The following is a 20,699-nucleotide window of genomic DNA, read 5'->3' as shown; positions in this document are numbered from 1 at the left end:
AGTGTTGGTTTGCTATTCTCCAAGTTTTGATGGAAATTTAATTTTGTTTTGGATTTTATTTCAGCATTTTGGACAAGCAGATCTTTTGACAGAGGAAACAACGCATGGGACTGTTGGTGAATGGGGATCTGGAATTGTGGTTGATGAAATTGTGTTTAGATAAGACTATAAGTCATAGGAGCAGAACTAGGCCATTTGGCTGATCGAGTCTGCTCCACCATTCCATCAAGGTTGACTTATTTTCTCTCTCAACCCCATTCTCCTGCTTTCTCCCTGTAACCTTACTAACCATGAACCTATCAACCTCCGCTTTAAATATATCCAATGACTGTGCCTCCACAGCCATCTGTGCCAATGAATTCCACAGATTCACCTCACTTTGGCTAAAGAAATTCCTCCTCATCTCTTTTCTAAAGGGACATCCCTCTATTCTGAGGCTGTGTCCTCTAGTCTTAGGCTCCCCCTTTATAGGAAACATCTCCACATTACTCAATTGAGGCCTTTCAATATCTTTTCTTAGATGAGGGGCCCAAAACAGCTCACAATACTCCATAGATAAGATGTATAGATGTTGCTCTTTCCTTTTTCACCTGCTCATATCAGGAAAGTTGTCTAACATATCACAATCTATCACAAGTTTCAGCACCTGTCCTGCTTAATACTGTGCCCTCCCATAGAGAAATCCTAGGAACGGAAGCTTCATTTCAGCAGGCCAGTGGTATGCTTCATCTCAGATTTTGCTTCAGCGTGGCTTTCTATGCATGTATTCTGCCTACATTTGCATATGTTATGATTTAGATTCATCCGTTATATCATCATTGGATTATCCTTGTTATTCAGTGGCTCAAGTACACTTGAGTGCAAGGCAAATGGATCAAAATAACATAAGTCTAAAGTAAAACAGATTATTCCCACTCCTCTGAATCATGTTGCAGGAAGAAATCTTTATTCTTAATTTTGCTTAGCTCATTTTCAAATGAAGAATATCACACGACAACATTTAATGTATAAAAGCAAATTAAGGAAAATACCTGTACAATGTGTGGTTCTTCATATCACATTGAATTCTGCTATTCTTAAAGCTCCAATGACAAGATATGTTCCCAGTAGTATTCATGATGGCTTTCAGGGTTATATCATCCAAAACATTAACTTCTACAGCATCAACCTGAAATTCTAAACCATATTGCATACTGAAGTAATTTGTAAAAAGGAAATAAATGGCAAAGTTGAAAAAAGTTATTTTGTTAAAATATGTCATAGAAGAAACATGCTGATATGTACTATAAATATTACTAGTTTACTATTGGACAAAGAAAATAATTTTGAATCACAAATATCTGAATTCATACCATTGGCTTTATTCACCAAAGATTTTCTTCTTGTTGATTTTTTGCCATCCCAAAAGCTTTGAGTTTGGGTCTGATTTTCATCAGAAAATATCTACAAAAAATAAGTTGAATGCTTCATATATACTTTTAATATATATTTATAATTTCCTGGTGTAACTTTAGTGAATTTGTAACACTAAGGAATGCTGAAAATATACTCTAATACTTATTGTTCAGCACACAGAGTGGACTTATAAACAGAAAATGAAAAATAAACAAATATAAGAAATTATTTCAAAAACAGCAAGTTTTTTTTTCAGATGAAGCATTAAAGTTTCTTCTGGAGGAATGACATCAAATAGGCTTTCTACATCCATTAAATCTTGTGATTTAGACTACATGGTTTTCATTTGATACAACATACAACTATCTCTTAACACAGAGATTTTTAATATTCATCATGCCAGCATAAGAGCATATGAAAACATTAGATTGGAAAAGGACATCACTCAAAATTTCCCAAATTCATGATATCTGGAGCATCAGAACAAGATATAATTCCTTTTTACTGCAGCCAAGTTATCTCCTGGAAGAAGCAAAATAAAAATGGGTCAAGTAAGGCAGAAAAAGATGTTTTTTGTTTCAGCCATATCCCTTCAATCCACTGACTAGGCTGTTCCACAAATGTTGATTCCAATTTTTTTTTTGTTTTTCATGATGGACTCATTCATGTTCTGGGATCAGCAGATAGATCAGATAGATTCAATTGCCATCTGAAGATTATTTGTATTATTGGTATTGCTTTTGCTATTGTTGCACTGAATTAATGAAGTCAACTGTGGAAGACTTTTCAAACTTTTATTTATTTAGTAGCATGAAAATAAATGCAAAGAACAAAATCTAATTATCAAACAATTGCAGGGAGGGAGTCCTCTCTATATTGAAGAGAAAGGTGTCTGATCCCCCAGCAACTCCTCTCCACCAGCACAGTTGCTCTCTGTTCTGGTCTCATCAAGATATCCTGCCTTCTTGTCAGTTCCTTCTCAGGATCAGAATTATGTAAAGTCTTCACCAATTCAAGTCCTAAATTTTGACAGTACGTGATTAAGAGACCTTTTTCTGCCAAGGTCATTGCAGAAATATAGGCAAGGCAAGGAGACAAAAGAGATTTGTTTCAAAAATATTTTGCTATATACATGTAAGGTCCGAACCTTCACTCCTGTTTTGAAAATTTAAAGTGGTTACTGGTGGCATCCTTTCGAAACATCTGTAGTTATCAGCATCTCAGATTTCAAGTAATCACTTTATTTAACTCCAAGCCTTGTATTGGATTCGCTTGACAGTCTACTTTATAAATTAACTGCCAATGTAGGAGATAAACTGAATAGACTTTGGTTTCATCATAGGTTGCAGGAAAATGACTTAGGCATTGGCATTATGCAATAACAAAGTTTCTACTTTTGTCCGACGGAATCAAACTTAATCAATACTCTCTGATAGATAGCCTATGATCACTATTGTAAAATGCCTAAGGTGAATATTAGTTCAGAATAAGATTCAGCATTATCTCCCGTGATGCCTCGTGCCTTAATTGTTTAATTGGCAACTTGAATTGAATTACTTTAGAATTACAGCAAATTTTTTGAAGCTAAGAAGTCATCTGTGATACAAGTCACTTCATAAATTAAAAAGAAAAATAAATTAAAAACAGAAGAAAAATAACCTATACTGCAATGAAAACAATGACTTAACTTGGTTAATACCTGTGATACTTCTAGACGATCCATATTGGTAAGATAGATCAAAATGCATTTCGTATGAGATGATTGTTTCCTCACTCTTTGTTCAGAAATCACAGGGCGTGCAACATTAAGAACTGTGGAAAGTAAAATTGTTCTTAAGTATTTTCCCACACTTACACCTTGTAAAGTTTCCATGATCTCAAGTTAGTGATAATAAATCAGAATCTGATTCTGAATGATTTACAAAAGTTCCATTTAAATAAGAGATCCCAACCTTTTCTTTATGCCTTGAGCCCTTACCATTAACAGAGAGTCAATGAACCCCAGGTTGGGAACCCCTTGTTTAGGAGATGTTTTCTCCATTGATCATCAAAACTCCATAAAAAATGAGGAGGAAATCATTCGACAGAACCAAATAATAGGGGAAAGATTCCTCCCCCTAACCAATGCCTACCACAACTCTCCTATCCCCATCTTCTCCAAACCAGGAGGGTTTAAATATACACAAACCAAGCTGAGATATCTTGGATATGAAGCTAGAAGAAGTAACTGAGATAAATCGAGAAATTTCAGCTCAGTACATTAGGTGAGTGAAGCTAGTGTATGGCTTCAGTACATAAACAGATATATATTTCCAAATCAGTACGAAAAAGTCTTGGGTGGTGAGTGGCAATCAAATGAATTTTGTTCATTTATTGACAACAAAATTTGCAATTACAATATTGATTAGGAACCCTCATTACCATTTGATCTGCATTTCAGGTGCTATTGATTGTGAAATACCAAGCAGCATAATTGGCAAACTTACATTGAGGATCTTGTTGCAAAAAGCTTCTACATTGAGAAATCCATTTTGAAGCTGATAGTAATAATTACCAACTCCCTAATGTTAAGTGATTTTGAGCAGCTCTGGAAGATTTACTCCAGTGAGCAACACTGAAAGCAATTGGTTTTGGTCAACATCAAGTAGCTCTGAGTCTTGGTTTGAATTTCGGTGGTCATGATATCAGAGAAGCAACACTGAAATGACCACCGAATAAATTGTCTGTGTACTTATGAACTCTACTAAATCTGCAAGATGAATTTAGTTAGTTCAGTGACAAAATTTCTTCATTGATAAATAATAGGAGATATACTCAACCCACTATTAAGGACATCTTCAAAGGGCAATGCCTCAAAAAGGGTGGATTCCATTATTAAGGACCCCCACTACCCAGGACTGCCATCAGGAGGAGGTACAAGAACTTGATGCCACATGCTCATTGTTTTAGGAACAGCTTCTTCCCCTCCACTCTCAGATTTATGAATGGTCCATGAACAATACCTCGCTATTTAGCTCCCTTTTGCACTAATTTTCATATTTCTTATTGTATCTTAAGGTAATTTATTACTGTCAGCTTCAAATTGGATTTCTCAATGTAGAAGCTTATTTGCAACAAATTCTTCAGTGCAAATTCGCCACTTATAGTATTTTTTAATGTATTAAACTGTACTGCTGCTGCAAAACAACACTTTTTCAACAAATGTCAGTGATAGGAAACCTAATTCTGATTCTGGATCTGATAATTTTATTCTTTTTTCTAGGATGTTGATATTTGCCACATGATAGCAACTAGAAGAATGGAATAAGGACAATTTACTTAAATTCACCAAGAAGGGACCCAAAGACATCACAGCCATCCCACAGAGAATATTTCACAGGTTAGACATATATGCAAAAACACAGAAACAAACAGATGATTCAAAGTATCATGAGGTTCACGCTAGCAGTTATCTTTGAGAAAATGACAACATACATTTTCCTTTAAGAAAAAAGACAGTGTCTTCATACATGGAGATAGGACCATTTCTTTGCAGCATACTGAGGTTAATAACCAACAAGCAACAGCTTTACTAGCAGATTCACAGTATAATCCAAAAGGAGTTACTCCATATCTATCATTTTAAAATTTTAGTTAAAATGGGTATACAACAAATACAACACGCAAACTTTTCATTTATGTCAGATTACTTTGTCCGGCTTGCAGGGAGTGTTCAATAAGAATCAACAGTAGTAGGAGAAATGACAATTTTTTAAACTGGAGGTAAGGTATGAAGAAGACAAAAGGTGGTCAGAGAAGCTAAAAGGGATCGAGATAAGTTAGGAGAATGGGCAAAGATCTGGCAAGTGAAGTATAGTATGGCTAAGTGTGAAATTCTATACTGTGCAAAAGTCTTGGGCACATGTATATAGCTCGGGTGCCTAAGACTTTTACACAGTACTGTGCATTTGTTAAAATAGGAAGGTGTTGGGCTATAGAAATATGAGTACTTTGCTTTGTATTACCCCAGTGGTATTAAGTGTTATTTGGTAACTGGAAAAACATGATATACAGTACAGTACAAAAGTCTTAGGCACCCTGTTTATATATCTGTGTCTAAGACCTCTGTACAGTACTGTATAAAATAAGAAACATAACTAAATTGTGAAGGGGCCACAAAGGAATTCATGTCCAGGAGAAACTTTTGCAGGTAATAAGGAAACTAATACAATGTTATTGTTTGTTGCCAGGGGAATTGAATATTTATTGTTATTGCTGAAGTTTATGCTTCAGTTATATAGGACATTTGTGAGCCCACATCTAGAGTACAGTATTGACCTGCATTTTTACAGTCAATGCACTAGAAGCGGTCAGAGAAAGTTCATTGGAATAATAGTTAAAATTGTGGGCAATTGAGGTTTTTATCTACTGGAATTTTTGAAGAGTGAGTTGTTAATTCATTCCAAGATCCTGAGGGCGGACGTGAAGAGGTTATCTCCATGTTGGATAATCTATAATCAGGAATCACTAGATATTTTCCCTCAGAGAAGCCGAGCCTCTGAAGATAGCAAGAAAGAAATGTGTAATTGATGTATAAATGCAAAATAGTTATATATGATCTTAATAAAAATGGCAGAGCAGATTTTAGGTAGCAAGTAGCTTACTCCTGATCATATTTGTATGTTTATTTGGATACTGTCAAAGATCTGTTCCAGTACAAATCTCTGAAGGTTTCTAAGTTGCAGTCAGCATTAGTGAAATGAGAAGTTCACCACCTAGAATGAAAATGTATCTGCCTTTCGCAGCTGGCCACATCAGAGGAATGCAAAGAGGGATATACAAACTGTAGATTCCAATAGTATGCAACCAAAATGCTCACATGGGTTCTAAGTCCAGTTTGTGACCTTGATAAGCAAGAAGTAGAGCCATAGCACAGAATCCTGTCACGCAGAGAAAACCAGTTCGTCCATTCTCTAGCTTGTTTTCTATAATCCTGCATTTTTTCTTGCTGAACTAATTTCTCTTCAAAAGCTTCAATTAAATGCTCGCATCACCTCTACAGCAAGTGACATCTAGCTCAAGACTACCCACTGCGTGGAAAATAATTTTCCACACCATCACCCTTGATTCTTTTGCAATCAACTTAAATCTATGTTCTTTGTTTTCGATATATATCACGTGCTTCCCATTCCTAAATAGCATATAGACACACTTGCTTCTCCTGTCAATGCAAATGACAGATTATGAAGGAATTTTAAGAATCAAACAGGAATTTTAAGAATCAAACAGATTAGAACAAATGCCCTGTATTATTATGAAGGAATTCTAAGAGCCAAAAACATTGATTTAAGATGCAGCAGAAAAATAAGCTGATTACCTTCCCTTTGGAGTGGCTAGCAATGATTTGTTGGCCCAATGAAACAAATGACCTTTGGCTTAAGAGGCAAATATAGCAACAGTTGTGCAGATAGTGGACAATTTACCCAGTTTGTAGATTCTATGTGAATTTAAAGAAACCAATGGAATTACATTAAAAGCAGAAAAGCTTGGCGTGCTCATCAAGACTTCATTGATAGAGTGATGAACAAAATTGATATTTCAGGTTAATGCCTGGACTTATTGAGCACTTCCAGTACTTCTTGTTTGTGTTTCACTTTTGAGCATCTGTAGATCTTTTACAGAAGCTTTAGCAGATTTTGGTCACTACCGTGTCAATCATTCTCCTACTTCATTAGCTCCTCTAGAATGCTTTCTGTTTCTGTGGAATCCTCTCATATTGCTACATTTAGCAAAACACACATGATTTAATTTTGCATCTAAAATACAGCTTTAATATCTCAAAGTAATGCTCAAGTCATCACATATTCTTTTTGAATTAGAGGGATTTGATGATGTCTTAACCATCAACACTTCAAAGCATATGCCTGGTTTACCGACAGCCATTTGTCTGTACACCCTGCTCCTATAGTTATTGCCAAATGAGATAATTTTGCATGGGGATCGTGCAGTGACTAGTTTCGTTTTGACCCACTAGTCTGTGGCCTTATGTAATGATTGAACCAACAGTATTCAGTTCTTCCTGTAGCACCTTTATTCTCTGTACGTTTTAGCAGTAACCTCAAACCAAGGTTAAACTATACTGCATGCACAGCATGAAAGATTTAACCAGAAAACTTAAGTGTTCCTGAAGCTAATATCTTTTCACACATTTTTTATAAATAGATATGTTTTAGAGTTCTGGAGTAAAAATGGAGCAGGCCAGGCAGCATCTGCAGAAAGAGGAACAGAGCTATTGATGAAATAGGCAGGTGTGTAGTTTGGGATGTGGTGGTCTCTTCCTCCGAGCCTTTTGAACTCTAGGTGGAGATGTGCAAAGTTCATGGCATCATGACAAATGATCCTGTTAGCAACCATCGAACCAAGGATTCCCACAAGTGAGTGAGGATGTAACACTTCTTCAGGAGGTTTTAAAATATCCTTGTATTACTTCTCTAGTCCTCCTTATAATTACTCAAATCCTAGATAGTGCCAATTTTGCACATCTGATGTCACCCATGGAAATGACCTAGGTTACTCATCCAAAGCAGGGGCATTGAGCTGACAGGAGATGTTGATATTGGTGTCTGCCAAAGAATATGGAGGATTTGCAGAGAAGACATTGGTGATGTAGCTCCTGGGATTTGAGGTATCTGCTGGGGTTGTTCATGTATCAGAAACATATGAGAGGACAATATCATTGCTATCTGATAGGCCATGAACCTACTGTAAGATCCTGATCTTCAAACAGTCTTTACCTCAGACAGCTCCATGACAGAATGAACTTGATTGTGGCTTTCACTACCAATGTCTGCCTTTAGTGCAAGGCTCAGTCTCTCACTTGCCTCGGTGAACTTGAGGGTGATAACTTGTAATTTGGCCTCCAAATGTGCGAAAGTGCTGTCTGCATCTTTCAGCTGAGTGACCAAGGTTAGAATGGCTTTGGATTTAGAGTGAAGCCAAGTAAACTGAACAGTTTCCATTTTGTTCTGTAGATAGAGGTGCAATATTGCAACAAGACAGACTGAGATGGCTTGGTGGTAATGAAGCAATTTTGCTTGATACCAGCCTACACTGAAACTTATGACTTCAATATCATCATGTAGAGGAGGTGTGATAAAGAGAAGGACACTACACAGACAATCTCAACTGGGGAAATTAAAGGCTTTCATGCAGTCAGTAAAGGCGCTTGCACAGCATATACTGCTCCTTACACCTCCAGGAATTGCTGTGCAGTGCAGATACACTCATTAACCCTACGCATAGGTGGAATCCACAGACTCATTCAAGAGGCAATTCTTTAGCCCTTGGTAAGAACTTGAGATGGAGATTGACCCAGACTTTCCCTGTAGAAGAGAGCAGGAAAACCCCTCAGAGATTGATGCATTTGCATTGTACCTTCTCGTGTAGAAGCTCACCATTACTCTCTATCTAGGGTCCCCTGGCATTTCTCGTTCTCTTCAGATGTGGGAGATGAGCCTAGGAATTTGTCTACTAAAATTGCAGATTTCAGTGGGGATACTATTTGCTCTTGCTGCTTTGGCAGCTGATGCACATTCTTCTCCATCTCTTGTTGGTTTGGGTAGCGGCAAGAGTTGGTTAAGTAGTTTGTGTGGAATGGAAACAAGAACATATGCACCAAGGATAGAGTCTTGTTGAGGAGTTCTTCAAAAATGCTCTTTCCAGCAGGCACCACTGCCTCCTATTGTTGAGAAGCTTTCCTCTATTGTTTACTTTCAGCAGAACGAGCTTTAGACACATAGGTGGTCTTGATAGTACTAAAGAATCCATGGCTGTTATGGTTATTAGTAAGTTGCAAGGTGTCCTCTTACTACCAATCATCACAGATTGCATTTCAACTTTCATGTGTTTGTAGTCTGTTTCGTTTCTTTGTGTGTGTGTGTGTGTGTGTGTGTGTGTGTGTATGTGTGTGTGTGAGATTAAATAACTCTTGCACCTTTCGTCATTCTCACTGAACCAGACCACATCTGGAGCTTCCTGGAAATGAAGTCAAAATTATCTTCACACAGAATATTTGCAGTTTCTGTCAGGATCTCCATTCTTTCTGAATTTCTGGTTCAGACCACTTTCCGTTGTTACTTACAATAGGTTGTTCCTTCAAATAGCTTAAAGAATATCTGGAACACATCTTTAAAATAAGTAATTTATCTCTGTAGACCTAGGAAGGGGAAAATCACTCTTGGCTTTAGACTCTAATTAAATTCCAATCTCTGGTGTACCCTTTTCCACTAATAATAGAAAAAAGAAATGAAAATAAAACAGAAAATGCTGGAAATAGTTGGCTGGTCTGCAGCATCCAGAAACAGAGAAACTGCTTTTGTTTCAGATTGGTGGGCTTTCATCAGATCTGGGAATAGATAAAGCAAGTGTTGAGGTTGAGAGGATAGGGAAAGGGGGAAGTCTGTGACAGACTGAGAGGCCATGGAAACAAGAAGTGGCATAGAAAAGGGAAGGTAGCAGGTATTTAAAAATGCTTAAATATTCATATTCAGCTTTTAGGGTCCAGCAAGCTCCCTGCATTTGTACTGTAATTACTAGTCGCTCTTTATTGACTTTAATGTTGTATATATCCAGACAGTGCCCCTTTCATACAAACTGTCTGAAAATCCAACTCTCTTCTGAAGTGGCAAACTACTTAAATACATGTGGGCAGTGTTATCACAGCACTTACATGTAACTGTTTAAAGAAGGAGGTAAAGGTTCACTCTCTAATAATTTACATTAATTCCGAGTGAACTTGACAAAAATTTAAGGAATCTAAAGGGGTCCGTGGCTAATTTTTTGACTTATTACTGAGAAAGTCAAACAATAATAAACACTGTAAGACCATTAACTACAATGTTTCTGGGGACAGTTCACATCCTAGTTCCAGTTAAATTGCATCCGCATAGTAATGCTATTTCACAGTAATCACATTGATTTAACTTCAGAATTACTATTTGTTGCATCAGTACTATGGCACTTAAATGAAATGCTGTCTTAAATGAAATGTTTCACCTCCTAAGTTACAGAGAAAGGTTGAACAAGTTGAGTCTTTATTCTTTGGAGCGTAGAAGATTGAGGGGAGACTTGATAGAGGTATTTAAAATTATGAGGGTGATAGAGTTGACATGGATAGGCTTTTTCCATTGAGAGTGGGGGAGATTCAAACAAGAGGACATGAGTTGAGAGTTAAAGGGCAAAAGCTTAGGGGCAACATGAGGGGCAACTTCTTTACTCAGAGTGTGGTAGCTGTGTGGAACGAGCTTCCGGCAGAAGTGGTTGAGGCAGGTTCAATGTTGTCATTTAAAGTTAAATTGGATAGATATATGGACAGGAAAGGAATGGAGGGTTGTGGGCTGAGTGCAGGTCGGTGGGACTAGGTGAGAGTAAGAGTCCGCACGGACTAGAAGGGCTGAGATGGCCTGTTTCCGTGCTGTAATTGTTATATGATTATATGGTTATAAGATAACCATTGAACATCAGGTACCTAAGATCCAATATTCTTCATTGAATGTGAAGGTTAACCATATAACATATAACCATATAACAATTACAGCACGGAAACAGGCCATCTCAGCCCTTCTAGTCTGTGCCGGACTCTTACTCTCACCTAGTCCCACCAACTTGCACTCAGCCCACAACCCTCCATTCCTTTCCTGCCCATATATCTATCCAATTTAACCTTAAATGACAACATCAAAACTGCCTCAACCACTTCTGCTGGAAGCTCGTTCCACACAGCTACCAATCTCTGAGTAAAGAAGTTCCCCCTCATGTTACCCCTAAACTTTTGCCCTTTAACTCTCAACTCATGTCCTCTTGTTTGAATCTCCCACACTCTCAATGGAAAAAGCCTATCCATGTTAACTCTATCTATTTTTCCCCTCATAATTTTAAATACTTCTATCAAGTCCCCCCTCAACCTTCTACACTCCAAAGAATAAAGACCCAACTTGCTCAACCTTTCTCTGTAACTTAGGAGATGAAACCCAGGCAACATTTTAGTAAATCTTCTCTGTACTCTCTCAATTTTATTGACATCTTTCCTATAATTCGGTGACCAGAACTGTACACAATACTCCAAGTTTGGCCTTACCAATGCCTTGTACAATTTCAACATTACATCCCAACTCCTATACTCAATGCTCTGATTTATAAAGGCCAGTATACCAAAAGCTTTCTTCACCACCCTATCCACACGAGACTCCACCTTCAGGGAACTATGCACCATTATTCCTAGATCCCTCTGTTCTACTGCATTCTTCAATGCCCTACCATTTACCATGTACGTCCTATTTTGATTAGTCCTACCAAAATGTAGCACCTCACATTTATCAGCATTAAACTCCATCTGCCATCTTTCAGCCCACTCTTCTAAGGGGTATAAATCTCTCTGCAAGCTTTGAAAACCTTCTTCATTATCCACAACTCCACCGATCTTAGTATCATCTGCATACTTACTAATCCAATTTACCACCCCATCATCCAGATCATTAATATATATGACAAACAACATTGGACCCAGTACAGATCCCTGAGGCACACCACTAGACACCATCCTCTAATCTGACACACAGTTATCCACCACCACTCTCTGCTGTCTCCCATCCAGCCACTGCTGAATCCATTTTACTACTTCGATATTAATGCCTAATGATTGAACCTTCCTAACTAACTAATTTTTGAGCGTGTTAATAATAATTTGTTTTGTATTATTTAAAGACAAGATTGAATGTTACGGGAAGATGTTACTTGGCTTATGTTGCAGGAGATTTTTGGGTTCGATACCAATCTATTGTCATGCTGGTGTAACACCAGTAACACCCTCTTGAATTATTAACAGAGAGGCTCAATTCTTTTCACTTTGACATGTGCATATTGGAAAATGGTATGCTGGGCCTGACCAATTTTGATTTAGATCAATGATTGTTCAGTTGGTTCTGTCTATGCTAACATAAAAACATAGTAAATTGGTGAAGCAAAAGCCACACTCCCCGTTATGCCTTCTCAGCCATTCAAAAAAACATTGTCTCCACTTTTTCTAAACTAATCTCCATTATCTTGGTTTAAAAATATATATATATATATATATCTGCCTCAGCCTGGAGTATGCACAGTGATTGAACCTCTGTAGCTATCTGAGATGGAGAATTCCAAAGATTTGCAAAACACTTTTGAGAGAAATTCTCCCTGTCCTTATTGTATACAGTAAGAACATACACTGCAGTTCAAAACTTTCCATCCTCTCTCATCATCCACCCTTTCAGAATCATACAGTGAGTCTGTTTCTCCTTCATCTAAGTCTATACTCAACATCTTTATGAGACAACTATCCTATACCAGGAATAAATCTAATAAACCAGTGTTGCACTGTCCCTAAGGCAAATATAAACTCACTGAGATAAGGAGACCAAAGCAGTATATGATATTCTCAGAACATTTGTAGGGAGATTTGTTAAAGGTGCATCCAATCTACTTGCCACAAAGGCTCTCATGTCCTAGCTGTTCCAAAAAATGTTATAAGAATTAGAAATCCTGGGAATATTTATTTCAGATTCCCATCAGATGCAAAATTTTATTTTCCTGTTGGCTGCATCACCCTAACTTTCTGTAATTCATCTACAAGGACCTAAATCCAACCGCAAAGTAGCTACTGTCCATTTAAATGTTCTTTTTTTCCTACTGCTTTATGAAAGTAAACTATCTCACATTTCTACAAACTATGACCATTCTGTCATCACCTTGGCCACTCACATCTTACAACCTGCATCTTCCTCATAGTTAACTCTGTAAAAATAGACAGCAACACCACAGCGATATTTCTGCCACAATAATCCTCAATACTTGTGCTTAGTAAAGCTGCATTCCCAAACCTTGATTTTACCCTCGATATACTCATTACATACAGTGTGGCCAGATCCTGCTTTATCTCCATTTACAAGTTTGCAAATGCCACTACTGCAGTGGGTGGATCTCAAACAACAAGACAGCGTGGAAGGGGATACAGAGCTTAGTGGCATGGTGTCTAGACAGCAACTTACCCTGAATCAATGCACCCAAAATGCTGGAGGAACTCAGCCGGTCAGGAAGTATCCATGGAAATGCACAAAGAGTTGATGTTTTGAGCGGAGACCCTTCTTCAGGACAGAAAAGGAAGAGGGAAGATGCCAGAATAAAAAGGTAGGAGAGAGAAAAGAGGATAGCTAGAAGGTAGGATAGATGAACCAGGTGAGCAGGAAAGGTAAAGGGCTGGAGAAGAAGGAGTCTGATAGGAGAGAGTGGACCATAGGAGAAAGAGAAACAGGAGAGGCACTGGGGGTAGGTGATGGGCAAGTGAGAAGATGTAAGAGGCCAGAGTGGGGGATAGAAGAAGAGGCAAGGGGGAGCAATTTTTTTAACTGAAAGGAGAAATCAATATTCATGCCATCAAGTTGGAGGCTACCCAGACGGAATATATAGGAGTTGCACCTCCACCACCAGGGAAGCCTCATCGTGGCACAAGAGGAGGCCATGGACCGACAAGTCAGAACAGGAATGGGAATTAAATTATTGGGCCACCAGGAAGTTTTGCTTTTGGCAGATAGAGCGGAGATACTTAACTAAGCAGTTTCCCAAGTTCCAAGCGGGTCTCCCCGATGCAGAGGAGGCCACGCCGGGTGTACCGGACACAATAGACAATCCCAACAGATTCACAGGTGAAGTGTTGCTTCACCTGGAAAGATTGTCTGGGGGCCTGAATGGAGGTGACGGAGGAGGTGAATAGGCAAGAGTAACACTTTGGCCACTTGCCAGGAGGGAGATAGGGAGATTAGTCGGGAGGAACGAATGGACAAAGGAATCATGGAGGAAGCAATCCCTATGGAAAGTTAGGAGTTTTACCTTCATCTACAGTAGTGTGCAAAAGTCTTGGACACATATATAGCTAGAGTGCCTGAGACTTTTGCACAGAATTGTATTTGTCAATGTGGAGCAAAGAGCGAGTTTGTAAATCTGGCAGGAGGCAAAGAATGTTGGGAATAGTGAGGGTGAAGCGCCTTGAGAGGGGTGTGGGGCGGGTAGCAGAGAAGTCCCAGGGCGGTGGGGGGGGGGGGGTGGAGAGGAACTGAGGCGGGTGCAAACGCACCCGATCCCGAGACACCCGGCAAGGTCCTTGGATTTCAAACAATTGGTTTTTTTGATCGTTACAGATGTCTCTCTGTGACGCTCTGTCCTGCACTTTATTGTCATGTCCCATTCAATCCCCTCTTCTCAACCATGATTCCCCTCTCACTGCACCCTTCCCACTCTCAGTCCACAAAAAAGACCCAAGTCAGAATCAGGTTTATCATCACTAATGTATATCATGAAATTAGTCTTTTTTGCAGCATGTACAGTGCAATACATAAAATTACTACAGTTCTGTGCAAAAGTCTTAGCCAGCCTTTTGCACAGTACTGTATACATTCAGTAAAAATATAAACACATGACACCCAAGTACTGACTCTATCAATAGATCACGACTTATACTCTATCAAATGAGAAAGTACCTATTAATTCCACAGCAACATACACAAAATGTTGGATGAATTCATGAAGTCAGGCAACATTGATAGAAATGAAGAAACAGTCAACGCTTCCGGCCGAGACCCATCCCATACCCGTCTTCTGTAATCCAATTCTTTATAAACAGGGATATCCACGACGACCACCACCACCACCCACTAAGAGGCTTTGGCACAAATGTGCCATCTTATTCAATACCTTTGGAACATCTATATATTCCAAACACTCCAGTTTCCCTCTATCTAGCTTGCCAATCACATCCTCAAAAATTCTATTAGATTTATGAAGCAGCTTCCTTTCATTCTGACTAATCGTATTATGTTTAATTTTGCACCCTGTTATCACTTTCTCAAAATAATAGACCAATATTTCTCCCGACTGCAGACGACAATCCAACGTCCACCACCTTTGCCTTTCTCTTTCAACATGTCTTCAATGATTGACACGCGCATCGGCCCTTCTCTGATTTGGCAACATTCCTCAGTGACGATGCACGCCTGAAGTCGGACTAGTTTAATTTATTATACTGTATTAAGTTCATCACGGGCCAAGTATAATAAGAAGCATGCTAGGGAGTGTTGGCTGTGTGGTATTTATTGCCATAGACGGCTGTGGGGACCAAGTCATTAAGTATATTTAAAGAGGAGTTTAATAGATTCCTGATTAGTCAGGGCGTCAATGGTTACGGAGCGATGACAAGAGAATGGCGTTGAGAGGGATAACAAATCAGCTATGATGGAATGGCGGAGCAGATTCGATGAACCACATGATCTAAATCTGCCTCTATGCCAAAACAAAAGTGAATTGAGAACTGGTTACGACTTTTACATATATTAGATTTGGGGTTTGGTCAAAATCCTCGATAATTTTTCGTTAACCATTGTCTTATCTCTAACAAGGGTGTGCCATTCCGTTGTCGCACAACTTACTTCGGAAGAATATAATTAGTTCCTTTGCTCCTTCCGTAATGCTTCCTTCGATTTTATAAAATTATTAATTGTGAACCGTGGGATACGGATTCATGAAGGAAAGCGATACCCGAAGTAAAGGATCAGACATGATACTAGCCAATGATGGACAGGACACGAACGGCCGAATAGCCTACTCATGTTGCCCATCGTCGTATGTTACGATTAGCGGTATACTAGTTTCATAAAATGCATGCGGAATTAGATTGTTATGCCACTAAATCGTACTTAAGTCTTGTGGTATTTATGGTCATTTGTGTAATTATCACTTGACGACAGAGTCCTGATCCATACCAATCTATAAGATGGTGTTAAACAGGATTCTGTTCGCACATACAGGTCTTAGGTGCGTCCGATATTGGGCTTCAAACCTTATTTAAATAGATTTGCAATACTGAGCTGCAAAGGCGTGTTTTGGGATCCATCGCGCTGCTCCCTTGGTAGCAGCTGGGTATAGTGGGTATAGGATTTCAGACAGCGATATTCGCCGGCAGCAGCCCTTACACAGGTCTGCGAAGGACTGGATAGGATCAGGAATGAGGAAACAGCCGGGGAGAAGAAGAGCAAGTGGAGGGAACAATCAGCAGAGGACTCAGCCATCTGTGGGTGAAAGTAGGGGTCAGTCTTCAGCCTGGGAATTTTAGCAAATTCTCTATGCTGGGAGCTGCTGCCGGTGATCGCTTCAACCAGCGCGGGGAAGGCTGCACTTAGACCAGCGACGATGTTTGCAAAGCTAGCAAAAAATATCCGCCAGGCTTCTACTTTTGCATTTGTCAAGCAAGGATTCCGATTCCTGTATTGTGTTTTAAGCACTGGGCGTTGAAGAGAGAGGTGGTTGGGCGAGCTCCGCCAGATAGTTTGGATGCTTTGGTTTTCACATTGGGCACGTAAAAATGCATATTGGAACAAAGACATCCAGACATACTGTATGCTTCTAGTAGGAAGTATTTTAGGCCTGTCTTAGCCTCCGAAGTGTTGATGCTCTTTTAAAAAAGTTCAAATAGAAAGTTAGTCTATTTGCTAAATTAGTCCATTTTAGTCTTCAGAATTTCCGCAAGAATATTTCATCCTTCGAATAGTTTGCTTATTGATGTTGTCCGATAACTGAATATTTTAATTCATAGCTTTTTTTTCCCACCTGTATCAAGATCAGCGGTTTGAAGTTTTGTCTGCTCCTAGGTAAGTTCCCTTTTTGCAAAATTATGAAATTGTATCAAATTAAATTGTTGTCCTAAAAAGTAATAGATATCCGGCGCTCCGGGGCATAGTGTTTAGAAAATGTCGGTTTCCCATATAAATTAAGGACTCAGGTTATATGCTTGGCCTAAAAATGTAGGGTATTGACTTTATTATTATCGTTATTATTACATGCTGTAGAAGAATTTTCCTGTCTTCGGACCAAAGTAATCTTTGAACCAAAATTCCGTTATTTTATTACCTGCAGGATATAACAGGATGCCTAATTATATTATGATAACAAACAAGAGAAAATCTGCAGATGCTGGAAACCCAAGCAACATGCACAAGATGCTGGAGGAACTCAGCCGGCCAGGACAGTCCGCCGAAGGGTATCGGCCGAAACGTCAATTGTACTCTTTTCCATAGATGCTGCCTAGCCTGCTGAGTTTCTCCGGCATTTTGTGCGTGTTGCTCATATTATGATCAATTGCGTATTTGAATTCACACTTTGATTGAGATTTCAGTTACACAAGGCAGTTATTTGCATTATTACAATAGCACCGAACACGTAATCGTCTGCTAGAAAGCTAAATATTGCAATTGGTTAGCGAAATCTAAAGGTGGGGTTTGCTTGTTTTTGGTTTAATGTTTGTACTGTTTTCCGGATCACTGCACAGACAAAGGACAGTTTAAGGACGAGGGGAAAATATCACTTGTACTTTCGTGTATATTTATGTCTTCTTTCCGTTTCTCTCCCACGTGTTTGATCGCAAGCAAAACACCCAAGTACTACTGAAATAAATCAAAGGACGCGCACGGAGTCCCTGTCCTGCGCGCGGTTAGGCATTTCTGGAGATTTAACTTCACGGCGTGAGCGCAGTTTCATCTTCCCGACATGCTGTTTACCTTGATTCTTGATTACGTTATTCTCGGGAAGTGCTTGATATTATGCAGAAACATCGATGGATTTCGGTTTCAAACCAACACATTGCATGGCAAATTTGTTCCGGAAATACATTTTCTTTAAATGCATCACGTATAATTTAAACAGAAGTGAAAATATTAGGTTAACAGAAGTGGTGTCTGAGGGACCACATGTAAACTACCAGCTCCGTGCAAATCCAATTCCGTGGCTAGTGCAAATTTGAGAACTTCGCAACCGTAAACTTTTCTCCCGAAGTCTGCAGTCAGGAAGTAAAATGCCCATCCAAATGAAAAGAGAGAGGAAATAAAAACAATATAACGAGGTGAAAACACTAATCAGCCTTATTTTGGTGTGACAATGTTCATATTAGCTCATCTGTATAAAACAATTTAAAATATAACAGTGCGCCAATGGAACGAATTCGATGTCCGAACATGTCCGAAAAAGGGTGTTTTCATCCTTTTCGTGGTATTATTTTCCAAAAGGCTGGTCTGATTATGATCTAATAAAGGGACTATTACAGATAATTTCCCAGGGATTGTTACAGATGCAATTCTTCAACAGGTTATTTTCATGGAAATTTTACAAATATTACCGTTTCTTTTCATGAGAATGATTTTGTGTTTTAGAAGACTGAAAATAACCTCTAAATAAAAAGGCAATGCTTATTTGAACAAAAGCGACGTAATTATAACATAACATAACACGGCTCAGCTGCGGCGAAAACGCTTTTTGTAACCCCAAACGCTAATTAAGCTTACGCATGTTAAGAGCAATTTGCACGCACGTGGGTTTGGTGAGCTAGGGCTTATTTACATAAATCAGAATTTCAATAAAAATCAAGGTTAGCGTTATTTTAATGCATGTAATACTTTTGAAATTTGATTTACTATTTCAACGGCATTTAACGTCGTTAACATTAAAAGCTGGAAAAAATGCTAAACAATTTTAAAATGAGCACATCAAATGTTCTTTTTCAACGAGTCTAAATATTTTAAAAACAAGTATATTAAGCTTATACGTACTCAGAATAAGAAGAATACTGGACTTGATTGTCGTCTCGGATATTAATTCCATGTTAATTGTATTTCTACCGCTTCATAAAAGTTATGAAAAAACGACATAAAAGGATTCTTGTGTTCCATATACTCCACGGTTACGTGCGCACTGCTTGCAAAATAATATTGTCGTAGCTTAAGCCTGTAACACGTCACTAAACAGGAACCAGCAAAGGGCAACACCGCAAACGCGACATTAGTTAATTAATTTGCAATAGAGAGCAATGTTAAAAACTATTCGTTACTTTTAAATTTGCGATGGATCATCTGGCAATATATCCAATGCGATGAAAATGAGTATTTTTATGCCACATAAGTTTCATAATATAATTAATGTCACAAAATGCACACATCACGGTTCATAATATATGCTTTAATGCGAATCTATGGAGCCATTTTTCCATAATTAGATTAAAAAGAAATGATGCTTTTTATAATCTATTAATTTATGGTAGTAACCAATATTGCTGGTGGTGAAGCTGAGTACCTTGATAAACCAGTTAGGTCATAGCAAAGAACCGGAGGAAAGTAAAACATAAACCAGAGAAGGGGTGAAGATGCCAGGTTTCCTTACCTGGAGGATATTTAATGTACTGACTAGTTTAATAAATCAAAAAACCCTCTCGCCCCTGATAAAAAGCCTGAAAGCACGTTCGCGCTGCATTTTCTATGTAGTTGTTAGACTTAATTTTGCATTCCTTTACAGTTCCCACTTTGTTTTACCTCAATGCAGACCCAGTGATGTGGCACCAGAGCCTTCTGTACCTAATGCCCAGTAGTAGCTGCAAAAAGATGGCATGGTGCGGATGGTGGGGATCTTTGATGACAGATGTTGCCTTCTTGAGGCAGCGATGGTGGGGTGGGATGTGCCCATGACATATTGGCCACAGTCCACTATTCTCTGCAGCTTCTTGTGTTCCTGTACATTTGAATTGCCATACCACACCATGCTGCAACCACACCAGAACGTGCATGCTCTGTAGAGGTTTGCTGGGTTAAGTCGAACCTCCTTAACCTCCTAAGAAAGTAAAGACACTGGCGCACTTTCCTTATGATGCATCCAATATGTTAATAACAGGAATTTAAAGCTGCTAATTCTGTCTACTGCCAATACCCCCCATGCCAACGACATACAATCATCCTCTTTTTGTTTATTAATTATAAGTTTTGTAACCAGTAAAAATTTTAAGATGTCTTAAGATGCAGCAAATACAGTACTGCAATTAACAAACTTGTTACTTTACAACTTTCTAACTTCTCTCTGCAACGTAGTTGCAATATTTATTAGAAGTTCATCCCATAGTTTCTGAGGACACGTGGAAAGCTAATTTCCTCTACATTTTTGACTGGTAGCCTAGATTATAACAGACTTGAATATATTGATAAGCAATACATCAGAATCAGGTTTAATATCACTGGCATATGTTGTGAAATTTGTTTTGCAATACATAATAAAAATATAAATTACAATAAGAAATATATATATATATATTAAATAAGTCATGCAAAAGGGAGCAAGAAAGAAAGGAAGCTGGAATAGTGAGGTAGTGTACACGAATACATTGTCCATTCAGAAATCTGATGGTGGAGGGAAAGAAGCTGCTTCTAAAATGT

At 38.6% G+C, this 20,699-nt stretch overlaps 1 protein-coding gene across 1 annotated transcript in view; it reads right to left on the bottom strand.

The window, feature by feature from the left end:
- The window catches only part of flt3 (fms related receptor tyrosine kinase 3), a 95,325-nt gene extending 76,137 nt beyond the window's left edge, over window positions 1-19,188 (bottom strand). The window contains exons 1-4 of the mRNA XM_072262977.1: window positions 19,053-19,188; window positions 3,095-3,207; window positions 1,353-1,443; window positions 1,032-1,176 (exon numbers count right to left, since the gene is read on the bottom strand). Of these exons, the coding sequence (XP_072119078.1) occupies window positions 1,032-1,176; window positions 1,353-1,443; window positions 3,095-3,207; window positions 19,053-19,104 (401 nt within the window). The 5' untranslated portion in view covers window positions 19,105-19,188. The remainder of the gene's footprint in view (window positions 1-1,031; window positions 1,177-1,352; window positions 1,444-3,094; window positions 3,208-19,052) is intronic.
- Between the last annotated feature and the right edge of the window lie 1,511 nt (window positions 19,189-20,699).

Source organism: Mobula birostris, chromosome 7, assembly GCF_030028105.1.
Source record: "Mobula birostris isolate sMobBir1 chromosome 7, sMobBir1.hap1, whole genome shotgun sequence".
In the NCBI taxonomy this organism is placed as follows: domain Eukaryota; kingdom Metazoa; phylum Chordata; class Chondrichthyes; order Myliobatiformes; family Myliobatidae; genus Mobula; species Mobula birostris.
Note: the sequence above shows the minus strand (reverse complement) of the source record. Positions and strands in the feature narration are given on the sequence as shown.